Here is a 12201-nt window from a genome sequence, read left to right as displayed (position 1 = left end):
AGCGAGATGGGCAACATAGAAATTTAATATCTGTAGATTGGCTTTGCTGAGATAATGCAAAGGTGATAAACCTAATCACAAACCCAGAATATGCTGAATACACAAGAATAGAAAATAATTTTTGTCCATTTCCTGCAATTATTAGTTGCTTCAGATGATCTCTCAATCCTGAGCATATTTGTGAAGTTGTAGGCATTTCCTCCTTTCCCAACTATTCAATTGCTAATGGCTGTACAGGAAGTTCTTGAGTTACAACTGCAATCGAGCCAGCCCATTCCATTCATAACCTGATGATTCATGGGAGTGAATCTCGTACCTTGAGCGGGATCATTCCCTCCTTTTGCCCATGCATTCGCGAATGTGTGGCTTATTAAGTGCATGAAGTATTTTAGGGCGGGGAAGGCCGGGAAGGGGGGGGCACTAGTGATGAAACAGGCTACCTGCCTAATACCACCCAAAGCTTCCCCAACCTACTGAAATACCTCATGCTCCCCACAATTGCAACATTTAATACAAAAGAAGAGACCATTCCTTTCCTTGCTCTACTATGGAACTTTTTCCTTACCTCATGTCCAATTATCAGGGGGAAAAAATCCTGGTATTATTCTTACTCGCTTAATAGCCCAATGATTGACAAGCAACTTAATCAGAATTTAATTCTTATACTGTATCATGTTTTATCTTACTTTTACACAGGGCCCATTTCTCTTTGTAGGCAATGCCATTTGGACACCAAAAAGAAAAATACCTAGATGTCAAACCCTGATTTAATTAGAAAACAATTTCCTGACTAAAAATGTTTAGTGAGAAATTATATTACTATAAGAGCTATTCAGCAATTAAGTCAACCCAATAATATAAAGTATGTATGTTTTCCTTCCATTAACTGAATTATAGTTCCATTAGCTTATCCCACTGGTTTATTGAAAGAAGCAGGATTAAGCGTATGTGTCTGAAATGCACAGGCAGTGAGCAAGTTACTTAATATAAAGACACACAACTTAGCTAAAACTTTTACTCTGGCGAAACAGGTGTTGACACTGTTAAATAACTGAAATCGTCATGTGTCTTTTTATGCACCATACAGATACACCTTGTATTTACTGAAGTTATCTTATAACTCTCAGGTTATTTAATAACAACATTCACTTCAAGATTGTACTACCTAATCATATTTAGTGGAATCAGAATATTCAGAAGCACTTCATGTATCAGTAAAAGAATTTAACATTGCAAGCAGTTTTCATAGTTCTCTTTATTAACAACATGTAGAGCAGTCATCTTCTGAGTCTCTAGAAGAGAAGAGATATTAACACTTAAAAAGCAGAAAACAAATCACATTTCACAGAGAAAAAAACTGAATACAGGTAATGTATTAAAATTTCTAAAAACCACCAATGTTCTATATTGCATTTACTTCCCCATTTCTGAATCAAGGATCACACAGAACCTTTGGTACTTTCAGGACTACATTCTACAAAGCAGGTGGCAACTAGATGGACTGGCTACAGCCAGCACAACAGTTAAAATTTTATTTAAAATACAATTAGAATACACTTAGAGTGTAAACATAAGTTTAATCATTTTATCCTATGCCCCAATAAAAATTCAATCTATTCTTCCTTCCCTCACAGCCCCAGAAAGGCAACATTTAAAACTCATTAAGGAAAGAAACTAATTCCTTTTCTGGTATTTATTTAAAGTGTAGAATTAACAACATAACAACAGCACTAGTAAAAAAAAATGAAGGGATCAAAATTTGTATGTTGGAAATGTAATCATCTAACTGTATCTTACCATTAATTCATCCTCCTAATCATCCTGTTAATCTGGTCCTCCCTGTTTCCTGCATCACCACCTTCTACAAAATGAGTTGTTTTCTTCTTCATTCCACCCCTTGGAGAAGATAGCTTGAATGGCCAGAGGAAATTGTTTGCAGCTTTGAAGTTTTTGCCAACAGTATAGATTTCATGGATCAAATCTTCCATGCAAATAATGCCATATTTTTCTGAAAATGAAAATGAACATCAGAAAATATTCAGCCTGCAAAATGCTCTTGCTTGCTCATGAAAGGCATATTAAATATGCTGAGACGGTTATTTTTACCCTGTTCAAAATATTTCAACTTTCCCATCCTGGCAGGTTCAGATATGAAATAGTTAAAGCAAATCTGTCAATCAAATAAATCTACACCTTCAGAAAAGGTAATGTCCTGAGAACAAATGGAACTCTGAAGAACCAAGAATCGGAATATTCCTGTCTCTGGTGGCCTTTAAAGAAGAAATAAAATTCTGATTTGCTTTTATTGTGCTAATGACACGAGCAAAACAGTTTTTCTTCCAGGCAGCAAGAAGTCAGGCAAGGAAATACCTCAAAAGCTGTAAGAGAACCATGAAAAATAGAATATAGGTTTGATTTATGACAATTGAGCCAAAATTTCTGTTGCTAATTGAGACAGTTATGTGAATTTTGCCCATTTTACAACTTTTCTTGCCACACTTATTAAATGAATCACTGCAGCTGTTAAGTTTAGAAATTGTTTGAATTGGCATAGTTTTCTAGAAGGGCTTAAATTTCTTCTACTTTTGAATAAAATCTCCTTTTGAATCTCCCTGGGAGGATGGGAGTTTGCAGCAGAAGTGTTTTAACTAGAAATCTAGAGAACCCAGTGTGGATGACCTTCTGTGCATCATATGCAAATATACATCCCAGTAACAAGTCTACATGAAATAAATTTTCTGTAGAAATCAGACGCCTATAAAACTCATCATAATTATGAATGTTCCAATCAGACCATGCTACTTGAAGGATATACCCTTTGCTTGCTCTTATATAAAACAGAAAAAAGCCAGAGTCCCCAGGTGAAGCAATATTTTAGGTACAGGGCGGGGCATAACCTTTTCCTAGGGGGTCACAGCAACACTTGTAATAACAACACAAATAATTCATACACCATTCGAAAGCCCATCAAAAACTGAGTTTATTGACACGATTTAATAGTCAGTATGACCACCATTAGCCCTTCGAACAGCATTCAAACGAGGTGGATAAGAACACAACAAATCTTCAAACAGTTCCGTTCGATTTTCCAGATTTTTCAACACAGTTTCCAAATTCATTCTCAAAGTTTCAACCGAATATCGATTTTGACCTTGCTCCTGAATCATCAGAGCTTCCACTTCATCCTTAATTATGGCCCCAATGTTCTCTGCCAGATTGAGATCTGGCGAATTTCCCGGCCAGACGTCATTGCCCCAAAATTCGACATTGTTTTCCTTTAACAATTGCTGAGTCGCATTTGCACGCATGCAAGGAGCTTTGTTCTTCCGAATCGAATTTTCCAGCCATTCTTAAAGCAAATTTAACATTTAATAGCTCATTCAATTCAGTTTTTTATGGGCTTTAAAATGAGGTGTCGCGGAAGTTGTAAACTGCTGTCGATCTTGCTGTGACCCCCTAGGAAAAGGTTATGCCCCGCCCTGTACTTGACCCTTTAACAAACCATCTGCTCAATACTTTACTTTTCTGACTATTTATATAACAAAGTCCTTCCATTCAGAGACCCTTAAAAGCAGTGAAAGATTAAATGTCCCAAGTATAAATAGCAAATTTATATATACTGTAAAACACACTAAATTATTTTCAAATAATGAAAATGTGCAAAATGTGTCAAAGTCTAAATAATACCAGCTTGAAAATAGTGGTCCCAAGTTCAAAATAGATTGTTCTGGCCATTTTGGAAATACTCATTTCAGAAGTGCTAATTTTGCACTCTGTTTTGAATTCCAAGTGGTACTTTCTCAACTTTGGAACACTTTTTCAATATTTGGAATAGCTGTTCAAAATTCAGAGCATTTCAAACTTGTCTTACAAATTCAAAATGTTTCAAATTCAAAACATATTGCATACAATTATTTATTCTGATTTGATTAATACACACACACACACACACACACAAAATGTGATTTTGCAGCTTTTAAATACAAATATAGCCAAATTATTGTTTAGATTAAATATATATTTATAATTAAAGATGTACTATTTTAACTCCCGCTGTACTAGAAAGTGCATGTTGCATATTTTAAACTTCTGGAATTGTTAATCTTTACTGTTATTCTAATTTGCAAGATCTCAAAAGCTCAATAGAGCGAATATTTATCATTAGGTTTCCAAACATAATTCTTCTAAGAATTATAAAAGTTTCATTACTTCAGTTACAAGTTGTTATATGAATCTAGATTTCAATCTTGTCAGAAAATATAATTCGTAGTATTAGAACTTTTCCAGTGAAGTTAGATGTTTATAGATTGAAACATTTTGACCTCAGATGTTTTGAACACATGTAACTGCTGCAAGAACAAGTAGCTGGAATTCTAAAAGCACAGCAAGTTACCAAGATTGGAAAAGGCAGCTCAATAATATGAGTAAATATACATTATATTGCAGAAGGATTGGGTGAATTTTCAAAGAAAAGTAGCCTCTGCACACACCCACACCCAAAATATAACTAAACTAGCACATCATGTTGTGTACAAGTTACAATATGTATCTCAAAGAAAACATACCTCAGGTTTACAGGTGTAGCTATAACTTAAAACCATCACTAGTTAAGCAGCAATGTGAAGTAAATTGTACTTACTCAGGCTTTTTTTAATCAGAGAGTTGTCAGTCAAAGCTATACGCTGCTTGTTGATCTTCCCATAACCGCGCTTATAGATCAGCTCGTGCACAGACTTTAAGTTAGGATATCTAGAATATAAGCAATTTCTTTGATGTAATTACTGATAGAACTTTATTTTGATCATTAATCAATAAAAATACAATCAATAAAATGAACACAAAACAATATTTGCATATATTTGGTACTTACTCTTCTTACATACTTAATTCATTTGGGATACAATATTATTAAAAAGTCTCCAGGTTGAAGCTTCTGAAACTAAACACTTCCTCCAGTGCACTGAAATTAAAGGTATTAAGGAAAACCTACCCTGTTTCCCGATAATAAGATGGAGTCTTATTTTCTTTTGACCCCTGAAATAAGCACTTGGCCTTATTTTCGGGGAGGTCTTATTATTTTTGAGGTGCAGGAGGCGACAAGTGTGGTCACCTCATGGCTGCTGCTGTATTGCAATATTTTTGGGGGGAGGGCTTATTTTAGTGCATGCGCTCAGAAGCTTGATTGGGCTTATTATCTGGGGAGGTCTTAATTTTTGGGAAAACAGGGCAGCACTCTCTAACTTGCTTAGAAAATTTAAACTGAAAGATGGAGAAGGCTGGGAGAAAAAATCCTGTAGTTGTGTTATATACTATTTTTTTAAATAAATATTCCTACTGAAATCATGACACACAAGACAGTTCTCAACTTTAAAATTGAACATATACACAATTAAAGATTACTTATTTTGTAGTAAGTTACATATGCACATAGTTATTAAAATATTTTAATACCTGCTTGCCAATTATTTTCTAACAAAGTCTTATTCACAGGCAGATCAAGAGAGAAATCCAGTCAAATCTTCCAGACTTCTATAGTTTATGGTTACCACTGCCTGAGTGTCAAATTCTATTTTAAATCATTGCAAGGACATTATGAATGTTTCCTGTAGACATTAAGGAACGACCAGGTACACAAAAAGAAATTATACTCTTATGCTGGACCAAAACTATCATGGCAAGTTTCTGAGGCATTCATGAGCATAAGAATGAGGTACTATTTATTGGTTAATGCTCCCAATTTCTTAGGTTTAGGTTTATTAGATTTATATGTCGCCCTTCTCCCAAGGACTCAGGGCAGCGTACAACATTAAAAGAAACACATAGTACAAAAGTTTTAAAAAAAATTAAATAGAACATCCCAAACCCAATTGATAGAGGAGGAAACGTTTTTAATCTTATAGCACTTGTATTAAATATTTGACTATGCTTCCTATAACATAGTTAGCAAGTCTTATACAGTCTGGTATAATAAAACCTGGGTTGTGTGAGGACCGGGCTGCATATTCTCTTCTAGATCAAAGACTCTCTAAATGGCAAATCAGCAAAGATACTGCTAAAAAGTGAATGCGAGCACTAACAAAAGGTAGATTTCATCAGATTTAATAAATGACATATCCTAAAAAAAATTAGACAGTGATCATTAAACGTGATTCAACTTACCCCCAAGCAATATAAGGTTCAACGATCCTCAGCATGTTAATGGATGCCTTGTTGAGTTTCACAAAAGTCCCATTAAAAATCTGCCGCAGACGAAGGAGCTGTAATACCTTACGAACCTTGGGACTGACACCATTAATTCTAAACAGCAAAATGGAAACTTTTTTTAGTATAGACATTCAAAGGTACTTGCTATTAATAAACTTGCATCTGTAAGCTAATGTACAATACAAAAAGATGCACAGTATAAAATATATATCATTGTTGCCCTAAATTAGTAACCTGTTCTTTAATTGAAGGATGCAAGCCCATCTATTTCTTAGGAACATCATCAACGTGCTTGTTCCAAACTTAATCTGGGATGTTTTTTTCAACATGCCATCCTACCTACACGCAAAAATTTTTAGTGGTCTCTCATTTACTAGGTCCAATCCTGCTTAGCTTTTATGGTTATCAACCAAGGTAAGCAATTCCTGTTATCTAGCCAAAAACTATGCAAAACACTCTTCTACAAAATTTGATTACCTATACTCCAAAAATGCATTACTTAAACTAAGGTAAGAAGCAATTGGAAATTAATTATGAAGGTTTAGATGATCAAACACAGCATATGCTGGTTACTTGACTACTGGTTGACAGCTGCAGATATGGACTCAAGAGTTTGTAGAAAAATTAGGTTGATCTCAGATCTGTCTTAAGAAATGCAAACATGTAGGGATCTATAGAACTCACTGATTTGTGCATGGAAACTTTCAGAGAATTATGAAATATTTTATTCACAGTCCTGACCACACTTCCAAAGGCAGTTTCAGAACTAAAAGCTTAGAACCAGAAGCTGTTTGAGATATCCTGAAAAGGGGGGCCTAGTTCAGGACTGATTACCCCAGAACCCTTCAAATTGCTTCCAGTTTGGAGGATTTAGTTCCAGCAGCTGTAGAACCACTCTCTCAACAGCCTGGTTTCAAAGAACACTTGGTGGGGTCTATAGAGGGCAGTGGTGGGATACGACCGGTACACCCCAGTACGGGCGTATTGGTGCCTGCTGGGAGCACCAGGTACCGTTCCGGTGCTCTGGAGGGCCCACCTGCCCGCCGTCCTTACCTGTATTTGAGTTGATCGGGGATTTTGTTCACGGAGCGTACGGCGCCTGCTTGATGCTCCGCCGAGCAGCTGGAGCGTTGCGGGCGGTAAGTATGAATGCACACACTGCACACGTGCACGTGGTGGACACTCGGCCCCGTTGCCACATACTAGTTGCAACGGGATCCGGAACCCACCACTGATAGAGGGGGAACATAAAGTTCCAGATTTCTAAGGAAATTTCTATTTCTGCATCAGTGAGTTTTTCACATCCCTGACATGTTATCCTTCATTTTTTTCTATACATCTGCATATAACAAACACTCATTTTGTACCCAACATTTGCTAATTTGCAATTCTTCATCAACAGATCAGTAATATACCATCCCTTTGTATGCAAGAAGCTGAACTTCAATTCTGAGCTCATTAAGTTAGAAAAGGAAAAAAAAAATCTTGCCTGACATTTTTCAGGCCCGTGTCAAAAATGATCTGACTCAGTGACTTCATCGAGTATATAATCAGTACAATACTGGGATAAAAATAAAGCATTAAATTCTACTTAAAACTGCCTTTAAAGTGTGTCTAAATTGAATACCGGATAATGTAAATGTCGTAAACAATCACAATCTCCTTAATAAAAAATATTGACATAAATAAAATTGTCTAATTAGTATTGGCTTGAATTAACTGTTTAACAGTGGTTTTCATACCAAGGCTTAGATAGTACTACACATAGGTTTAGCATTACATTTGTTTACCTTACCCTCTGATCCTGATTACAAATGCCAATTTGGGTTCAGCAGGTACATAGTAATTGCCAGCTTTGCGAGCCATGCGTGCCATGCGAATCTCACGACGGTACATCTGTCTATATTCTTTATGGTAGGTCTGGGCTCTTTTATAAATGACTTTTCGTTCCTCCTTTCGCAACTGAAATAAGAATGTTATATTGAGAAGTTTATCTTTTTTTCTCCCCCAGGAGATCAGAATGACCAGTTATCCCCCTTTTAATCTCACAAATATGTTGTCAGGTAAAATTAGATATCAAACCAAATGAATATGAATTTCAATTTACTCTTGCCATATCATTACAATTTATTTTTTTACTTCACTTCAAAGACAACATAACCCCAAGACGGTAAATTCATTTTTAAAAAAATTCCTCATTTCTAATCAACTTGTGCTGGTTCTCAGTTTTTTAAAGGCATTTTGAAGTGAATGCTTACTCTTTTTAATCTTTACCATCTTTACCTTTTTCTTGTAGGGAAGGGCAAGTTCCCAAATTTTGGTAGATTCAAGCCAAAGACAGGACTAAAGCAGAATAGCAGAATTAGAAGAGACCTTGTAGGTCCAACCCCCTGCACAAGCAGGAAATATTTTATCATTATATATATATATATATGTAAAGCAGATGAGGAGAGATAAAGATTTTCAATGAGAGAACAGTGAAAGCAGGAATTATTTTAGCAAAGTACAATTTAGGAATGGCTGCAAAATCCTGAGAGTGGACAGTTTTCCAGCATATATCTTGCTAAACCATGTAAAATAATGTGCAGGATATATTAACAACAAAAAAATGGATCCAGGATCATAAGAAAAACGTTAGAATAGCTAGAATGATTTGGAAATGAACAAAACAAGAAGTATGTGAATCCCAAATAAATTGGATTTATTTAATATACTACACTGAATGCAGTCCTTTCCAGGAAAAAAAGCAGAACAGAATAAAAGCAGAATATTTAAGATAAGCTACTGTTTTGCTTGAAATAGGAAAACCTTGGGGTTCTGAGATACCACACTGCTACAAAACACTAAAAGAAAATTCAAACTAAAGGTAAAAATAAATGCAGTTTTTGCAGGTTCATAATTGATTACACTCTTCACATCAAAATGAAACATACCAGGGCAACAATTTAAATCTTTGACTTTAAATTAAAAGTGGCATACTAATTTGCAATTTGATACAGATTTACTTGCTAATAAGCCAAATAAACACAATGTGTCTATATTCTATGTAAATGAGCATATAATTAGCCATTAAATCACACTGGATTTTATTGTTTTATTGTACTCTTATGTAAACTGTCATAGGATGTGTCTCATGGAGTAGATTAAAAATATAGTATTTACCTTCTTTTGGACCAACAGTCTCTTCATACGTTTGGCCTTTAAATCAGCAAAAGCCTTCCTTTTCTTTAAAAGGCTTTCTGGCACCGAAGGCAACTTCTTTCCTCTAAATTATAAAGCAGCAAATTAACAAAAATTATATCAAAATATTTCAAATGAAAATGTTTGGTAACTAGTAAAATGTACCTTTAAAAAAAACAACAATCTAGAATTGCAAGCAATATAAACACACCATAATTCAGACATTTTGTTCTTAATTGGTTCATTTTTGCAGTTTTATTGTATTCTAATTATCCAAATATGTATCATCAACCATTCTTACACTATCAGTCACAACAACACTTCCTTCCATTTATTCTGCTTATTACTATTGCACGTCCCCCCCCCCCCCGGAACAATTCTAAAACTTACAGAGAAAGCAGGTTTACTACTTATTGACAGAATTTGGAAGACATTTATTTTAAAAAATCATGGAAAAGGCAGGAAGAATTCCAAGGTTTCTTTGCCAATTTCAACGCGTTCCGCGGAGTTCCGGATCCCTGATTTTGAGCGAAGGACTACATTCCTTGCTGTCTTCCATTCAACCTCACTGTATGCGTGTACAGTGCCGGAAGGGAATATCTAGGCCTAGATTAAGCCATAATCAAATAAATGGCTAATCAACCACTAATCAAATATTAGTGAACCTGAGAGGCCTCAAATGCCTTCCTACAGTCTCTCGCTCTGAAAAAATAAGTTTTTACAACATTCAACGTGATCCATTACAGCAGGGATCCAGTTCTCAGCCACATCGCCCTAATTAACCCTTCCAGACAACTATTGCACTAGCTTAGGGAAAACCATCCAACTTACAAAGCCACAATAAAACATTTTTTAAAAAGAAAGGCTTGCAAAGAAGGTCTTAACGCGGTGGATGGCAACAGATTGCCTCCCGAAAGCACTACTTACTCCTCGGCCGCCATGGTCGCTACCGGAAAAAGAGAGACGGGAGCATGCGCAGAGAACATAAACTGTCGCTTAGCGGGCCAATAGAAGGGACTGCTGAATGAGAAGCCCCCACTCTCGTTTAGATGTCTAAATTATCGCCTGCACCAAGTAGACCAACTTGGGGGAAATATTAGTGCTGAAACGAACGCGGAAGCTGTCGTGACTCCTTCAAATGGTGAAAGATTTTTTTAATGCTTTCGTTTTTATTGCCAACTAGGGTAGGCGATAAGAAGGGATGGTGACATTTAACGTATGTTATTTTATCAGTTTATTAAAGTAACCTATTTTGGAATTTGAGTGATAATACTACCTATTTTTAACTCTTCGTGTCTCCTTTTCTAGGCAATCAAACAGTGTCGTCTAGATATCAATGACGTCTTTATGAATACACTACAGTATGCCGTTCTTACTGTATATATAACCCAGGCTGGTTAAGTGGGGCTTTCTCCTAAAGCTTTTCCCAAGTGCCTTTTTCACTAGACTACTTTATGGAAATTGGAATACTTCGTGGGATCATATCACATTACAAGGATTTACATTTTATTCTATGTAAATTTCAATGTCCCTGTACGAAGAGCAGCACGTGGCTGGGTTTGAAAGTGTCTGGTTTGTGTAGCCTTTGGATGAAAGATTGGCTGAAGTTTGGTAAAGGCAATCACCTTTCATTTTACTGTCAAGAAAACTCTGCAGACTGTCCATCGTGCCATCGGAAATCAAGCTCGACTTGATAGATGCTGTAGTTTACAGTAAATCATGTTCATTATGAGTACAATGGGTAAACTGAATCCGGAGCATTGGAAAGCCTAAAAAACGAGAGAAAAGCCAAATGCTTATGTAAAACTATATCCCCCAGCATACATTTCAATCCTAGGAGGGCAAAGAGAAAAAAATGGAGTTACAACATGCTGCGGGAGCAAGTCTTTCTATACAGAGGCATGCATCCAGGTGCATTCTGAAGTTACTTCATTGGCCGGTTAGGAATTTTGGTGTCTGTAGGTCACCTCCTTAACTTCAGCCTTCCCAATCCAGCTGAATGTGAGCGGTGTGGCGTCACACACTCGTACAGAAATCCTTTCTGAACTTGATCTTTCCCAATGTATGCGTTAACTCGCCAGTAAATTCCAGGGAAATCACAGCTTTGCAGATGTCGAGAAAGTTTATGTGGGATAGGAATAAATCAACTTTAAATGTCCTCCAACTAATTTGGGACCGCGTTGTGGATCGGATCGATCAGATCTCCGATTATTGGGGATGATGATGATGGGGGGAGGGAGGAATTACACATAGAGGTGGTCCTGCGGACTAGACGACGGAAGCGGTTTCAGGTAGAAAGCAGCGCGCCCCTCTTTTGCTCCAATTTGCAGAGTTTTCACCACTTGTAAAGAAAATTAGGAGTTCCACTCAATAATGTTCCCGATTCACATTGTTTCCGGCAGGGTTAGTCTGTTACAGGAAAACAGCAGTCTCGAGCTACTTTTAAAAACCCACTCGTTTTGTTCTGGAATCAGAATAAAAGTGTGAGGTACGTTTCTGCGATGGTAACTTTTGTTCAAAGAATTCTTGATCGATTTACAGATCACGCTAAACTAACTCCCGGTTCCTCTTTGTGTACATTGTAAGTATTGCGTGAATTCAGCCACGGGGACTTCTACTCCCGGGTTATACCAAGGTTCATGGTGCTGTACTCAGGTGCCTGTTGACTGAAATGAGACGCGCGCCTGGGCTTGTTCGCCCACTCCTGGGCCGAGTCCGTGGACGCCGGCAAACAAAAAGAAAAAGCCGTGAGGTGTCCCCCCCCCCCGGCGGTGGCTGGTAGGGAAGGTCCCGCGCGTGGCGGACTTGTCTCTTCGG

At 36.9% G+C, this 12201-nt stretch overlaps 1 protein-coding gene across 1 annotated transcript; it reads right to left on the bottom strand.

Moving 5' to 3' along the window:
* Positions 1-1237: 1237 nt before the first annotated feature.
* RPL7 (ribosomal protein L7) lies at positions 1238-10389 on the bottom strand. The gene is made up of 7 exons (XM_014053139.2): positions 10312-10389; positions 9367-9469; positions 8000-8166; positions 6160-6297; positions 4640-4749; positions 1798-2008; positions 1238-1292 (listed from the first exon to the last, which is right to left on the bottom strand). The coding sequence occupies exons 1-6, from the start codon at positions 10368-10370 to the stop codon at positions 1800-1802; spliced, it is 786 nt and encodes a 261-aa protein (XP_013908614.1). The 5' UTR covers positions 10371-10389; the 3' UTR covers positions 1238-1292; positions 1798-1799.
* Between the last annotated feature and the right edge of the window lie 1812 nt (positions 10390-12201).

This window comes from Thamnophis sirtalis, unplaced genomic scaffold (assembly GCF_051295495.1).
Source record: "Thamnophis sirtalis isolate CommonGarterSnake01/CBP01778 unplaced genomic scaffold, rThaSir2_p1.2 scaffold_2, whole genome shotgun sequence".
Lineage (NCBI taxonomy): Eukaryota > Metazoa > Chordata > Lepidosauria > Squamata > Natricidae > Thamnophis > Thamnophis sirtalis.
Note: the sequence above shows the minus strand (reverse complement) of the source record. Positions and strands in the feature narration are given on the sequence as shown.